The 15,881-nt window shown below is 56.1% G+C and overlaps 3 protein-coding genes across 3 annotated transcripts; 1 reads left to right on the top strand and 2 right to left on the bottom strand.

The window, feature by feature from the left end:
* Positions 1–3: 3 nt before the first annotated feature.
* Positions 4–2,773, bottom strand: CAOG_03104 (DEAD box polypeptide 49). Its single transcript, XM_004363886.2, has 10 exons — positions 2,079–2,773; positions 1,741–1,950; positions 1,539–1,660; positions 1,264–1,445; positions 856–1,137; positions 679–776; positions 525–599; positions 353–441; positions 181–276; positions 4–76 (listed from the first exon to the last, which is right to left on the bottom strand). Exons 1-10 carry the CDS (start codon positions 2,719–2,721, stop codon positions 38–40), a joined length of 1,836 nt encoding a protein of 611 aa, XP_004363943.1. The 5' UTR covers positions 2,722–2,773; the 3' UTR covers positions 4–37.
* Positions 2,774–3,010: 237 nt separating this feature from the next.
* On the top strand, positions 3,011–4,579 carry CAOG_03103 (hypothetical protein; the record flags this gene model as incomplete). Its single annotated transcript, XM_004363885.2, has 6 exons — positions 3,011–3,040; positions 3,398–3,705; positions 3,807–3,994; positions 4,113–4,162; positions 4,286–4,405; positions 4,499–4,579. The coding sequence occupies 6 exons, from the start codon at positions 3,011–3,013 to the stop codon at positions 4,535–4,537; spliced, it is 735 nt and encodes a 244-aa protein (XP_004363942.1). The 3' UTR covers positions 4,538–4,579.
* Positions 4,580–4,805: 226 nt separating this feature from the next.
* On the bottom strand, positions 4,806–15,620 carry CAOG_03102 (hypothetical protein; the record flags this gene model as incomplete). The annotated part of the gene is made up of 2 exons (XM_004363884.1): positions 4,806–8,849; positions 8,904–15,620. The coding sequence occupies 2 exons, from the start codon at positions 15,618–15,620 to the stop codon at positions 4,806–4,808; spliced, it is 10,761 nt and encodes a 3,586-aa protein (XP_004363941.1).
* Between the last annotated feature and the right edge of the window lie 261 nt (positions 15,621–15,881).

Raw genomic sequence — 15,881 nt, 5'->3', positions numbered from 1 at the left:
AGAGCGATTTTGTATTCGAAAGCAAGGTTGAAGGAGTTCACTCAGCTGTCAGGCGCGCCCTTTTGGAGGATTTCGTCTAAACGTGGCAAATTCCAATGAGTACAGCGATCGACTCTCAAAATCCACGCATGGATACGCACGAGCGAGTTGTTGGCGCTCGGGTTGCCCTTGAATACTTACTGCTGCTGCCGCTTCCGCCGCTGCTGCGTTGCGGTGCATGTCTTGCTTTTCCAAATTACGCCTTCGTCGCTCGCCAAAGTTTTCCTCCGCCATTTCCTGCCGAGGCACACGCACGTTAATTTGTTAGTTTTGGGGTTCAAGCAGGAATCGGCCGGTCGCACTATTTCCTCACCATGATCGCCGTGCGCTTTGCGGTGGTCACGTCGTTAAGATTCACAAGCGCAGCATCCTCATCCATGGTCAAGGCTGAAAGTTTGACCTCTGTCATTCAACAGAAAACAAAAAAGCACGAAAAGTCAGAAACGTCGTCCTGCAATGTAATTTCCGATATGTAGCGACTCAACTGATCTTGGACTCGATATGCTGGATTAGCTCGATATCGTATTGAGTAACGAAGGTGACGGCCATGCCCCCTCGACCTGAATAGCAAGACAACGCACAAAGAGTTGGAAAAGTTGACCTGACCACGTAGCAAAGCCGAGGCAGTATGGTGCTTACCTGCACGAGCCGTACGACCAACTCGGTGCACATAATCGGTGGAAGTGCGAGGAACATCATTGTTAATCACCAACTTGACCGTCGGGATGTCAAGACCACTGCGAAAACGAAATACAGAGCGTGAATGAAACGACTTTCAATCCAGAGCGTTGCCACTACCTCCATCTCAAAACGTACCGACTCGCAACATCCGTAGCAATCAAGATATTAACGATGCTTGACTTGAACTTGGCAAGCGAGCCCAAACGCATGGACTGGGACATTTCCGAATGCAACGCGACGCATCGGAAGCCCAGCGCTTTGATCATGCGCGTGATTGTTTCGCAGTTTCGACATGACGAGGTAAACACAATGATGGACTTGTCCTCGTGCTGTCCAAGCAGATAGCTGAGGTAGCAATCCTTCACTTTTGCGGGTGTGATGACAAATCGCTGGTCCAAGGTAGTGACGGTCGCCACGCTAGTTTTTCTCATTCCAAACAGACAAAGCAAGATCGGGCCCCATCCATGTAACAACCAAATCACAATACAGTGAAGACATGAACTGGGGATAAAATAAGCACTCGCCCCCTTGCGAAAAACTTACCTCGACTTGGTTTCGTAATGAACAACGTTCGACATGGACATGCTCTCCAGATTGGCAATGTTTTTGGTAATGGTAGCGCTGAAAAGCAGAGTTTGTCGTTGTGGGTTGGAGGCTGCCGCCAGAATTCGATTCAAGTCGGGAGAAAAGCCTTCTTCCAACAAGCGATCCGCCTCGTCGAGGACCTGGAGAAGAAGGACAAGCATTGGGGGTTGGAAATCGCTTGATCAGTCAAACTGAACCATGGCGATAAGAGGCGTAGGGACGTCATGGCTTACAAGAAAGCGGGCTCGCGCCAGTGAAAGTTGCGAGTTGGAGTTCAAGTGGTCAGCCAAGCGTCCCGGCGTCGCAATAATAACGTGGGGTCGCTTCGCAAGTACCAGTGATTGCTGCATCATATCTGAAAGTCCAAAATGGAAGATTCGAGGGATGAGATAGGTGTAGAACAAATCTCGTTCTGTAACCGGAGCTTTGCCTTACCAACACCACCCACAACAACAGCTTCTCGAAGATTGATGCCTTTGCCGAGAGCTCGGAACTGCTCTGCTATTTGGAATGCCAGCTCTCGCGTTGGGGTTAGCACGACGGCAAACGGCCCGTAGGGGTCATCGGAGAGGCGATGCAGGATTGGCAGCGCGAATGCTGCAGTCTTGCCACTGCCCGTTTTGGCACAGCCAATGACGTTTCGACCTATTAGGGGCCCCAATTACAACAATTAGAGAAGTGGTACGATGGAGAGGAAAGTCAATGAAGGTTGGCCAAAACCGACGTGTTCTACTTCGACAAGAGCGTTGCTTGCACGGCAACTGCATTCTTACCAGCTAGGACATGCTTGATAGTGTTGACTTGAATGTCTGTCGGATGTTTCAGCCCCATCGCCTCGCACTGCTTGACCAGCCACTGCTTGAGGCCGAGCGCCGCAAACGTGGTATTGACTTGAGGCTTGGCAGGGTCGTCATCGTCGTCATCCTCCTCCTCGTCATCATCATTGTCGTTGTCATCATTGTCATCGTCCATAGCGTCTTCGTCTTGGTCGTCTTCATCATCTTCATCATCTTCCAAGTCGTCGTCCTGGTCTTGGTCTTCGTCCACGTGTGACGCTCCATCGTCTGCCTCGTCGTCATCACTGTCCATCGCTGCATCGTCCTCGGTCGCTTCCATTGAGCTCCAGGACCGCTTGCCAGCACGATCCATCGTCGCAGCAGCGCCCACTGCCAGACCCTTGACTGCTGCAGCGCTGGGTGCTGAGCTCGTTGTCGCTGTTGTCGGCTTTGACGGCATGCGAAGCGCGACCTCGCCGTGCTTTGTCTTGAGCAGCGCCGCATTGCGCGTCGGAGTCAGACTCATCGCTTTGCTTGTAAACGGAGCGGTCATCGTGGGAGGGTGGGCGCCCTCGGGGGTGGCATCGCTCGGGATTGCCCGCGGTTTGGCGGGTTTGCTGCTGAACAACTGAATCGACATTTTGTACAATTGTGCAGTGGTAAGAGAGTGAGCCTTTGAAGAACGATCTCGAGTATCATCAACATGATTATCAGTCAGGAAGGACCGGGCGGGGTTGAGCCCAGCAGCATTTGGAGGAGCAGCAGCGAAAAACGCTCGGATTGAAACAATGGTGCGATTTCTCAGCCGCTTCGACGCTCTGAACCGTTCAGCTTCAATGCATCCTCTCATTCAAGTGATCGACTTGCTTTTGTCTTTTTTCTGAGATTTCTTTTTTTGATCTTCACTCTTTTTTTTTGATCACAAAACAATGAGCGACGCGAGTTACAAGACTTGGAAGGTTTGTTAAACGGAATCGAACAACGTCAACATCTCGATTGAAAACAACAGAACAAACAAAAACGAGAAAAATAGTTGAAATAAAAAGCAGATCGAATGAAATTGAATGAATGAAAGCAAAAAGAAGAAGAAGAGCAAAGTTGAAGGAAAATGAACAAAACATTTTGGCGGTTTTTTTTTTTTTTTTTTTTTTTTGGGCGCCAAAGATCTTTCAATTTTTTTTCTTTTTGCTGCGATTTGACTCGAAAACGACGACGCTTTCGTTGTTGATGTTGATGTTGTTGATGCTGGTTTTTGTTTGTTGCTTACTTTGTCTTTGATGAATGTTTTCGGAAACACGGCACAAAAACCAACGCAGGTGCCTGAGCTCAAGGCTGAGCTGACCAAGCTGGGACTCGCTGCGACGGGATTGAAGGCCGAGCTGGTCGATCGCTTGGAAGCGCACCACGCTGCTGCTGCTGCTGCTGCTGCTGCTGCTGCTGATACTGCTACTCCGGCTGCGACGGGTGCTGCCACTCCGGCGACGACGGCCGCTGCTGCTGCTGCTGCTCCAGTGGCGACGACGACGATCGCGGCTGTTGCTGCTTCTTCGCCCTCCGTCGCGCCAATTGCCAGCCAGTCATCCGCCACCCAGTCGACTGCCGCCAGCGCTGCGCAGCCAGATAGGTAAGAAGCTGGACAACGCATCCTCCCGAGCACAAGAGGGCGCATCGAACCGTTTTCGTCATTCTCACTTTCACTTTCGACTCAAATTTGTCAATGCTCAGCACTGAGGCATCGGACCTGGAGCGAAAGCTGGCCAGAGCCAAGCGATTCGGCTTGGAAGTATCTACAGAAACCAAATTGGCCATGCGTGCCGCAAAATTCGGAGCTCCGGTCGCACCTTCTCCGGTTGGCGCCAACAAAGCTTCTGGCAAAGCTGCCTCCTCTAAACGTTCAAACGTTGCTGCTCAAGGTACCGAGCTGAACGTTTCGACGCACTCTCCAAGTGCTCTCCTTGAGGGATGGCATGCATCGTTGTTGCCATTCGCAGATTACTTTACTCACTGTCCTTGACTTTGTCTTTCCGACAGCGATTCAAGCTGCAGCGGCTGCATCTGCAGCGGCCGGAACCTCACCACAGGTACCACCGTCGAAATTCTCATACGACAGTCTTTGTCACGCTGGGGAGCCACATGAGACACTGACACCCCCAATTTCGATCCCAATTCTGACCCCGCTTCCCAATTCTTCCTTTTGATTCTAGGATCTTGCCAACCGCGCCGCACGATTTGGCACCATCTCTCCTTTGTTGGCAAAACAGGAAGAAGAGGCGAAGCGCGAAAGCAGGAAGCAACGATTTGCTAGTGGCGACTCCGAAACCGAGGTGGGTTTGATCTGTCGTGATTTACAATCGAAAATGCCCATCTGTTGTCTGACCAACGGCACCAAACCGTTTCGTTGATCATTTCTCTCACAGGCGAAAAAGCAGAGCCGTTTAGAGCGTTTTGCCAAGTGAATGCTTCAGTTTTACATTTATACAGTCTCTCGCAAAACCCCATCCCAGTTCATTGCCACCAAGTGCAGGCGCAGACGTGAAGAGCGTGGATGACAAAAAACCCCCAAAAGACGAGGAACACCAAAGTTTCACAAAACGTTATCATTTATTGACAATCCAAACAAAAACAAAACAAAACAAAATCGAAAGTGCTAGTAAAGGGCAAAGCAAAAGCGCATAAAGACAATCTCGTAAACGCCCCACTCTTGCGCTCAAACACGCGCCCCGTTTACATGGTCTGCTTGCTTCGCGTCAGCTGAAGCAGCAGCGAAGCCTGCATTTGCAGCACCTCCTCCATCTTGCTCATTTGCTGCTGCTGGCGTTGCAGCATCACTTTCAGCGCATTGATATCGTCGCTTGTTTGAGAAACGGGCGCAGTAGACTGCAGCTTGACCGATCGTCGTCCAAGACTTGCACTGGAAGGTTGACTTGTCAGGGGAGGGTGCGCTCGAGGTATGGGCGCTTCCGATTCTTCCGGCAACTGCGTCAGAGATCCAGAGCTCAGAGTACGAGAGCTCGTGACGGTTTCAGAAGCATTCAAGACGGAAGTGCTCGACGCGTGCACGGCGGCTGCCTCCACCTGCGTGGATGCGACTGCCTGGCCATCAGGTAGCAGCGCTGAACTGGTCACGCTCGAGACCAATTCGACCTGGGACATGATCAAACCAGCGTCTTCTGGCAGCTGAGACGGAGTCGAAACGGCGTCTTCTGGCACCTGGGAAGTAGGCAAAGCAATTTGCGCCCCATTTTCGCCCGCCTCCTCGTCAACAGCGTTGCGACCCACTTCGAGTCTGATGCGATCCACTTGACCGATGAGATTGAGAAGGCTCGTCTCATAGGGAATATTTTCAAAATCAATCCACTGGATTCGGCTCAGCATCATCTTGAGTGCGCCCTTCATGTGTTCGTACGCGTCGACAAACACAACGGGGAAGATGGGCTTGTCCGCCTCGTAGGCGTAGTGAACTTCCTCCAAGCAGTACTTGGACTGGACCGACCCGGGCGTCATCAAGAATACAACGCACAGCGCGTTGTCAATTCCGTTGGCAATGTCCGAGCGCCAATCGTTTCCTGCACTGATGTCGTTCTTGTCCACCCACACGCTAAAGCCTCTCTCATTCAGGTCGGCTTCAAGCGCCCGAGCAAAGTCTCCATCCAAGTGCCGGTAGCTCAAAAAGATGTCCCACTGCTGCTTGGGTGGTTGCACGGTCTCAGCCACGGTGGATTCGGCAGCGCGCTGGCGGAGCTGCACCTCAGCGCGCGCAACCACGTCCAGGAGGGACTCGGCACGCAGCTGGTGCAGGGCTTCAACCAAAAGGCTCGTGTCGCGCAAAGACCCGTTCACAATCGAGGCAGCGTCGTTGTCCGTCACGGCGAGCAGGCCCCTCCCGTTTAGCAGAGCCGTTGACGCTTGCCCTTGCTGAGACTGCCCGTGATGGTCGGTGTGGTGACGACGATGGGAGTGATGGTGGTGACGGCGGTGATGACCATGGTGACGAGAAGAATGCTGGTCGCTAGTGTTTGACGCGGAAATGGACGGGCGGCCGAGCACCGATGCCACTCCTTCCAGGCTGCCGGTATCTGAAACGATCGACCTGCGCGAGGCTTGCGGGTCGTTGCTTGGCGAGGCCGACCTGCCCGAGAGAATCGAGCTCTGCCGTGTACTGGAGTGACGACTGTGCCCATGAGAATGCGCGCGCGCATGGTTACCATGCGCATGAGAATGAGAATGAGAATGCGCATGAGCATGAGTGAAGGTGGGGTTGCCGCCGCCGCCTGCAGCGATTGCTGCGTTTGCGCTTCGACGATGCGCTGTGTTGGCGCGACCGGCTGCATCAGCGGCGACGCTCGCCACTGCATGAGGCGGAATGTACAATTCGCCATCCGTCACCCGCATTGCCGCAAAGACGGGCAAGAACTGGGCAAGTCCGATGCACTGCACCCAAAGAAGCACGTCTGCAGGTGTCCATCGCTTGACAACAGTGGGGACCCAGCCGGTACCCAAGTTGCGCAAGGCGGCTCCGAGTCGTCGATGCACGTCGCTCGGGACACCGCGGGAAAAGTAGCTGATAATCAACATGGTCTGAACGACAGGGTGGGCCGCAATGTTAAAGTGAGTTTCCATGCACGTCGAGATGCAGCGCAGCGTCCGCGCCGCCTCCAGCTGAATGGCCTGGTTGTTGCTGTACAGCGCCACGTTCAAAGCATCCAGGCCGCCAAGGTCGACCAGTTCGATGCAAAAGATGTCGTTCTGGGAGCAGAGCTGCCCAAAAATGGAGCAAGCCCACCGGCGGATGTTGACTTCTTCCGCTGCCATGGAGCCAGACAAGTCATCGCAATCCGAATCGTCTGTTTCAAGCACACTTGTCGACGCCTCCACCTCGCCATCTGAATCGGCGTCAGAGTCGTCACTCGCAGCGGCGGAAAAGGCGGCACGACCGTCGGACGACTCGGCGGCGTTCGCGAGTTTGCTCTTCCGCTTCTGCTGCCTTCGCCATGTGTGTTTGTCTTCAACCACCAAGCCGATGAGCAAGCGCACAAAGGCCGGCGCCCGGAATTCTTCTTGACATTTCGCAACGCTGGCTAAATTGTTCAACACGGCCAGCGCCGCGCCAATGAGGGACCGCGAAGGAGACTTTTCAACAAGAGTAAGCAACGGCTGGAGACCACGGTTGACGAGGAGAACGCGATTGCTTTGGTGCAAGGACAGCTCTGCGAGGCCAGTCAAGGCCTTCAGCTGAGCGGCAGGATCTGTCGACGCAGCAAGACCCAGGAGCTGTTCTGCATCGTTCACGTTCAGGTTGCTCAAAATGCGCTTGGCTTGCGCGCTGAGTTGCTGATTGGCTCCGTTGGACAGCACGACAATGGGCAACAGGTCATCGCCTCGCAAACGCCGCGAGTACCGCTCGGCCAGGTGGCTGTGCGACGTCAGCCGACGCAGCGTTTTCAAGACGATCGGGATGATTTCTTCATCAATCGCAAAGCCCAGCGGAAGCCGGAGCCACAGGCTCTCGGCCGCTGCGCCTGACGACACGACACTACGGGAGCCGACTCCTACCTGGCCGAGTTGTGGGGCCGATGCAGTCTCCAACGGGCGGTCGGACGCGCGAGTTCCAGCCTGGAGTGGCGACGGGGCAGCCGGCAGAGCGTTCAAGTTCAAGGCTTCCAGTCTTGCGTGATGCAGAGCCTGAGGGGCTGCGCCAGCATCGGGATGTTCGGCACATTCAGCGAGATAACGTTGGTGCTCATGGTACTCTGCTGGTGCGGTGTTTGTTGCGAGCCGAAGCAGCACCAGCAAGTGGTCGAGGGCACCTTCCGTGGCGATGCGGTTGGCGTGGTCTGCCGATGCGCTCAGCGTGGCAAGAACTCGCGCCGCTTTGGTTCGCAGACTGTCGTGCGGTGAAAGCAACAGCTGGACGACCTCGCCGAGGCCCACAGTATCAAAACTGGCCGCTTGCTTGCGCTTCAGATAGATGGCTGCAAGCTGCTTGACCTTGACACCAACCACCAGCAAAATGTCCATTGCAATCGCCTGCACTGCGACGAGCGGCGAGCTGAGGCACATTTCCAAGATGTGCTTGGAGGCGACGCGCATCACGACCGTAAAGAAGGCCTCCGTCGATGACAAGAACGCCGGGTCGGCCAGAATCTGAAACAAAACCGGAATCCAGCGGAGCAAGTTGAGGCGCGTGGACGATTCGTGGTTTGCTTCAATTAAGCTGAGGGTGTGCGACACGAAGGCGTGGAAGCGGTGGATTCTGACTTGCTCGGACGCCCCAAAATCAATGATTGGCAGCATTGTGCCAAGGACGCGGACGGCAGCATACTTGACCTCATCATCTGCAGAGGCACAGAGGTGGAAGAGCACTTGAACGAACGACGGAAGCATGCTGATTCCCAGAGTGCCTTTCGTCTGCGAGCCGGCTCCAGGTCCCGTGGTGGCCTTTCTTGTCGATTTCGTTGGTCCCCGCGTGCCAAGTTTCGACTGCATTTGCGCTACCGGCTCGACAGTGCGGGTAGACTCGCTGGGTGAAACTTCCGTCGCCGCAAGAAGGCGGCGCTGGATTTGCCAAGCACTGTCGACGGTCCGAGCAAGCGCCGTGACCACCTCCGATGACATTGCCAAATACATGATAGTTCTGATGGACACACGCTGCAAAAGCACCGATGGCGACATGACGAGCGAGATGAGGGCGGGCAGGCAGGGTGGATGAGCGAGGACAAGGGCCGCAACGGTTGTGCTCTGCATATCGTCAGGTCGCTTGACCGTGCACTGTTGATACGCCAAATTGCACAAAATCGAACACGCGTGAACAAAAACGTTCACCTCCCGCTGGACGAATGTGGCGGAAGCATCACGCGACAAGTCCAGCGTCGCATACGCTTCGAGCAACCGAGTCAACACCGGAATGCCATCGTGCAGGAGGAGCTCAATGCAACTGGCGTCATTATCCTGACCGTGCAGGAGAAAGCTATCAAGAGTCTCAACGGCAAACGCGCGCAAGTCAACAGAGTGCACCATGGAGAGCAGCAAAGGGATGAAGCCGTGCTCGACCAAGAGCGATCGGTTGTCGCTGCTCTTGACAATCAGCTTGAGACACTGCGTTGTTTCTTGAATCAACGTTTCATCGCCGGCAGTGGCCACGGTCAGGAGCTGCCGCAATCGACTCGCAGTAAAGCCTTCCAGAAGAATCAGGTTGAGGGCGAGGCGAATAAAGCAGCGGAGCGTCCAGAGCATGAGACGGTCTTCGACCTTGGTTGAGTCAAACGTCCCGGTCGGCTGGGCGATGGCGTCGCTGGCCAAACGAGCTGACCGTTGGGTGTCGATTGATGGGGAGGACTCTGGCGCCGGAAGGCGAGCGAGCGCAGCGTCAACGCTCTGGGACAGAATGTCGCGCAAAGGAGCGTGCGCCGCCACAATGACCTGAAAGTCCGAATTGCGCGTCAGATGAAAGAGCGCGGCTGTGGCAAAACAGCGAACATCCACTTCCGCGGTTGCGAGCAAGGCGACTACAACATTTAACACGGACGTCTGCAGCAGCTGCCGATGGTCTGTCAAATGCTGAGTCAGCTGTGCAATCAACCGAGCCACAATGAGGTTGTTGGAATCATCGGGCAGTTGCAGATCACCAAAGTACGCAGAGACGCGCCTGGACCATTCGGGCGATTTAGAGTGCGCTTCGTAATACTCGCAAATGACGGCGAGAGCGCCATTCGCAAGCAACGTCTCAAAGAACGACGCCCGCATTGTCCCGCAGCGGAGCATGCTGTCATCCTGCGTCAGTGCCGACGCGTCGTGAGGGACAGCAATCGACATGATGGCAAGAACCAAGCGTTGCAGCTCGGTACGTGCATTCAGCATAATTCCCGTGAGAATGTGCGCATTGCCATGGTACAAGACGCGGACACGCAGCTCTTCGTTCACGCACATGTTGCACAAAGCAATGCATGCCGGGTGACCGGCCAACAGCGTCCCGCGCGTCCGTTCTTCCTTGATCACTGAAATCAGCAAATCAATCGTCCCGGCTTCTGCCAACGCAGAGCCAAACTCTGGCAAATGTCGCGTGAGCAGCTCGATAATGCTGATGGCTCGCGACGCCACCACACGACCGACAGATGCTGCCAGCGTGAGCAGTGCAGACACGAGAGCCTTGGCGTCAAACGGCCGTGTCTCTGGATTCAGCACGACAGAGTCCATGAACGACTCGCAAAGCGTGGCAAGCAGCAGGCTGGTCTGGTTTTGCACCGAGAGGGATTCCGAGGCACACAGGCAGTTCAGGAGAGGTTGAACGGCGCGAGCCACGCGAGCGGCACGCTCCACGGTTGTGCACACGGCTTGAAGCATGCGAATGCACGCGAGTCGGAGGCGTTCCGTGTCGTTTGTGCCACTGTCAATCGACCAGAAGGACGCGGCCAAGTGCGCCGCAATTTCTTCGCGAGATTCCGGTGCCAGTTGACCCGCGCGCGCCTCAGCATCACAGAGACTGCTTTGGCTCTGCGAAAGCAATCGAGAGACATGCTCGACACCACCGGCCTCGACAAACTGGCTTGCCAGCGCCTCCAAGGTCTCGGGTGAGGCGCCACGCCCTTCGCGCACCAACCCGTACAGTTCAAACCCGGCCAGAGTCAACGTACGCCGCCCACCAGTGCCCGGTCCTGTGCAGACGACTCGAAACTCGGAGCAAAACGGAATCGTTTGGGCTCCAGAAAGCCCAGGTTGCTGCTGTGACGGTGGTTGTGGAGTGTGCTGGTGTGGGACGGCCTGGGGAGCACCGTACTGATCGACAACGCCAGTCAGGTGCGATTTCGCAGCGCTGCCTTGGATAAACCACGACTGCGTGGCATTTCGTCGGCACAAAGTATGATCGTCCATGTGTCTGCGAAGAACGAGCCACGGGTGCGACTTGTCCACTCGCCCTTGCAGCTCCCAGTTGGTGACGTACGAGCCATGCTCCCAGGACGCCGTGTCGCAGAGCGCATAGTGGGTTGGGCAGATTGCGCGTTGCCGTGAACCTCCAGAGACGTCCACGTAGACGAGCGAGTCTGAGCGATCGGCAGTCGAGAATGGCCCGGGTTCGCGCGCGATAAAGTCTGCCTCAGAGCCACTGTTTAGCAGAGCAGGGGATGCCTCGACCAAGACCTCGCCTGTGATGACCGGGTTGGCGTAGGGAAGCTGGCCAGCTTTTGTGCCAATCCAGGTAAACAAACCCTGTCCATCGTCGTTGCGCTCAAACGACAATTGCACGCAGTCGGTCAGCAAGTTGGCCAGCGCATTGGCAGCCGTGAGGCGGAAGCGAATGTGCGAGAAGGGCGACGATGGGCTGAGAATGGCGACCAGACGACGGACATCGGTGAGGACGGCGGGCTTTGTCGGGTCTGGTTGTTGCGGCTGTGGCTGGGGAGGGGCTTGCAAAGCCTGACCATCACTATCCGGTGCCTCTGAGGAAGGCGTCTTTTTGGGTCGCGGCAAACAAATGGGTCCAGCAGCCTCGGGAAGCCCGCTCACAACGACAGCGGACGAGACGGGAGCGATTTCAGAAGGGATAAACCCGGCGAGGTTCTGGGTGGCTGCCTGGGTGCCTTCAAAGAAGGACGTGTAGTGAAGGGCGCCCCAGGCATAGCCAAAAGCGGGCAGCGAGGCAAGTTGCTTGGGCGTCACGAGGTGCGATGCGACGCTGAGGAGTTTTCGCGCGAGACGACCGGTGAAGGGATCTGCGTCATAGGCACGCTCCACAAACATCTCAAGCTGCCGGTTGTCAATCACCGCGAGAAGACACGATACGGCGCAAGAGGCCTTGTCGACAGCAGTAGGATGAGCATCATCATTCTCTGAAAGGGGCGCTGATTTGGCGGGCGCCAAATGCTTGTTGCGTGACGCATGAATCATGACTTGCATGGTCAATCCCATAGCTCGGGACACGATGAGCGGCGTGATGAGCGAGAAAGGCGGCGGAGGGAGGTCAAACGTGAGATCTGGAGGCTGGAACAGGCTGTGATCCATGATGGACAGCGGCTTTGTCTTTGAGAGCCAGTCGAGTCGCTCAATCAGCCGAAGCATGTGACCCGCAGCTGATTGCTGCTTGAATGTCTGCATGGCGGTCTCGTACAGCTGTGCGCGGAGTGTTGGATCTTTGCATTCACGTGCGCAGAGTGCTTGCCAAAGGCGGACAGAGCTGGTGATGATAGACTGGTTGAAATCGACAGGTCGGGCATCCTCCTGGCCTTCGGTGGAGTCCATGTGAAGAGCGACGACAGCAGAGTCAATGATGGCCCACGCAAGGTTGTCGAGTTTCGCACTAAAACTGGTCTTCTCTTGTTGTGCAGCAGCAGCAGCAGGAGCAGCAGGGGCAGCAGCAGGAGCGACAACAGCGTCTCGACTTCCGAACGACGCGTGGTCGAGCCAGGGTTGAGTGACGAGCACTTCCAACTGCGCATCAGTGAGGGCGCGCACAATAGTGCAGACCATGCAGGAGGCACGGAACGCAAGTTTGGGCGCTGACTGACAGGTGGCCCAAAAGACGGCGAGCAGGAATCGGAAGGCCGAGCTGACAGCTGCGTCGGCATCGACAGACGCCTGGGCGAACGGCACCCAAGACGCAAGCGTGACATCGAGGATGTCCAGGCAGCTGGCAATGCACGGGGCAAGCGATTCGATGGTGACCACACACGCAAGACCCTTTGCCAGCAGTGCCGGTAGTATCCGGGAGCGCCCTTCCAGCTGCACGATGAGTTCTGCCAACGCGTGGGGGTCAGAGACGAGCCGATCCGCCAGCGCAAACACTCCGTTCGCCACAATATGCGGCGAGCACGGCCCAAGCGATTCGCACATCATGTACAAGCACGCGCGCAAGAATGGGCCCGTGTCGAGCCGGGCGGGGCTGAAAGACGACGAAGAGGTCGAAGACGAATCAGAAGAAGCGGACGAAGATGTGCGCAGGCCGAGCGCCGAACTTGGGAGAATAAACTTCCACACACGCTCGGCATACTCGTGATCGGGATGGCAGAGAGCACAGTGTATCAGACCGGTAAATGCCATGGCAACTTGCGAAGCGCGCAGCGCAGGGGAGACGCCAGCAGAGTTGTCGCAAAAGTTCACGGCATCAAACCGTGAAAAGAGCGCCTCAATGTCCGAGTCTGCCGACAAGAGCATTAAAATGTCAACACAGCGTTCAACAACAGACCAGTCGTTCAATGCGGCAGAGATAATGCCAAGCGCCACGGCGTGCTCCTGAATGGGTGGGATGCACGCCTGGGGCTGCGCTGCAGCGAGCGCGACGAAGGCGTCAAGGATGGCAATCAACGTCGCCTCGGCAACAGACGTTTCGTTGGCGTTGTCCCGGAACTGCATTGCGAGCGGCGACAGCAGACTTGCCAGGAATGGAATCAAGTTGTGGCTCATCAATTCCAGCGCAAACGACGGATCCAGCTGGACGAGCTTGGGAATGAGCACAATGGCATCGAGCCTGAAAAATTGGATGCTTCCTTGGATGGAGCTCATGAGCAAAGCCACGCGCGATTGCGACGCCAGATGCGACTGGACAACGGCGGTATCAAGTCGAGCCAAGGCGTACTTGAGGATGGAGCACGAGCCCACCACTTCTGCGTACGCGAGGAAGGGAGCTGCCCCGAGCTGGATGAGACGGTCTGCCGCGGCCGCGGATGTGCCAAACACAAGCAGAACAAGCCGAATGGCAGCAGCCCGGACAATATCGTCGGCAGCCGAGGCTGAGGCGGTGGCGAGATCTAAAAGGCGTGGCAAATCAGAGTGCTCTGCGATCGCCGTGCACAGAGATTCGTGTGCACCCATGGCTAAAAGCAAGCGTGCGGCTACATGCCGCACAGAGGCGTGATGAGAGCTTGCAAGCTGGACGACATGATGAACAACATCATGATCCAACGCTTCCCTGACATTTTCTTGGGTGGCAGTCGCGTCGAATGAAGGAAGAGAGTGCAACGGTCCGGGAAGGCGCACACCAGTCGAGTTGGGAGATGATGATGATGCTGGTAATTGCTGATGTTGTTGGAAGGCCTGCACTTTGCGAGCAAGCGCAGAGACAGTCATCAACTCGCCAAAGAGCTCGATCGAGGCCGATTGAAGGCCGGCGTTGCCAACCACTCGAAAGTGACGGTAGTACTCGAACGTGTGGATTCTCAACGTGCTATTGCCGTCATCGTGTGACAGTGCTTGCGAAGATGCAGGACTGATAGTGCCGCTGCTGCTGTTGGTGTTGCGATCGACTCTGGTGTCAGAGTCGCGTCTGGCAACCCCCGACAAACGTGATGCAAGGCGTCGCGAAAATAGTGCGGTGCTGCTGCTTCCAACGCCTTCGGAGGCCGCCGAGTCCGCCTTGGCAGTCGCCTCTCCAGCCCGCGCAGACGATTGATTGGTCGGACGGTGATGCGAGGCACCACCTTGACTTTTACCAGAGCCGTACAGCGGTTCCCACGCGACTCCATCATTGGAGCCGAAAACCGACAGGGTTGCTCGAGTTTTCGCAAACGCAAGCATCTGCTTGGCGGGATCGGCCGAGCGTGCAAGCGCCAAGCGAAAGTGCAGTACAATGTGCGTTGGGTTGAAGCTACGACTGTCGCCCAGGTCGAGGTGAAAGTAGTGCTCAACCGCAGCAGCCGCAGCAGCAGCAGCAGCAGAAGTAACAGCAGGAGACGCGTCCTGGCCCATGGCTGACCGATTCAGTTGAGCGAGCGGCAGCCGTTCTTCCGCGTGCATGGAATCCATCATCGAGCTGATCGGTCCGCTTGCGTTCGACATTGTGTCCGAACTAGCGTCGTCGTCGTCCATGTTGGCCAGATCGACCACGGAGGAAGTTCGCTCAAATTCGTTGGATTCCCGAATGACAGATTCAGCGTACAATGCCATGGGTGTGTTTCCTGAACCTGAGCCTGAACCTGCATGAGCTCGAGCGGCGTGACCGAGTCCTCCTCCGACTGACGCAGTGCCTGATCGGGATGAGCTTGACGCTGCGGAGGAGGAGAGTCCCATCCACCGGCTGCTGCTGCTGCCTTGGTAGCCGGCAAACTCTGCCTCGACGGCTGGATTGGCAAAGGACGATCGGACGGCGACTTCCTGCGCGACGACCGGGTTGAGGTACGGCTGTGTCTGTGCATGCGTTGCAATGTGGTTGAGCAGTCCCAGATGGTCCGTGTCGGCAGAGTACTCGATCGAGGTCGTCGCGCACAGCAACTTTGCGAAAAAGTCCAATGCGCGCGTCTGTGCGGCTCGGTTGCGCGACGCAGACCACATTGCGAGCACGGTCGGCTCGGGCTCTGTCGTGCAGCTGCTCAAGTCAGGCACCGGCAGCACCTCAGGATCTGGTTGATGGCAAGCGGACGATGACGCGGAAGAAGAACAAGTAGCGGTGCAAACACCCGCTGCTGGTGCCGCTGCTGGTGCTGCTGCTGCCGTCCGCCCAACAAGGCCATCAACAGCAGGCACACTGGCATCCATCGTGGGCATGGTCGCGCTGGGAGCACGGGCGGGTCCACACTGCGCCGGATCGGGTTGTCGCGTCTCAGTCTCAGTCATTTTGGGGGTTTTGTCTCTCTTTTTGTTTGTTGTCTCAGTTGCTTAGCAAAACGGAGGGGTTTTCGCTTTCTGGTTGGAGCAACAAAAACGGCCTGCTCTTCGCCTCAGCAACGCTTTCCGACAATGAACGCGTTCGACAAGATAGAAAGCTCAACAAATGAATGTATGAATATGGACTGGCCAAAGCAAGACGACAACGCTCAGATTTCAAGACTACTGCAAGGAGTAGTACTACATTTGACTATTACTTGTAACTCACTC

This window comes from Capsaspora owczarzaki (genome assembly GCF_000151315.2).
Source record: "Capsaspora owczarzaki ATCC 30864 unplaced genomic scaffold supercont2.4, whole genome shotgun sequence".
Taxonomy (NCBI): Eukaryota; class Filasterea; order Ministeriida; family Capsasporidae; genus Capsaspora; species Capsaspora owczarzaki.
The sequence above is the reverse complement of the archived record's forward strand: the minus strand, read 5'-3'. Positions and strand labels throughout refer to the sequence as shown.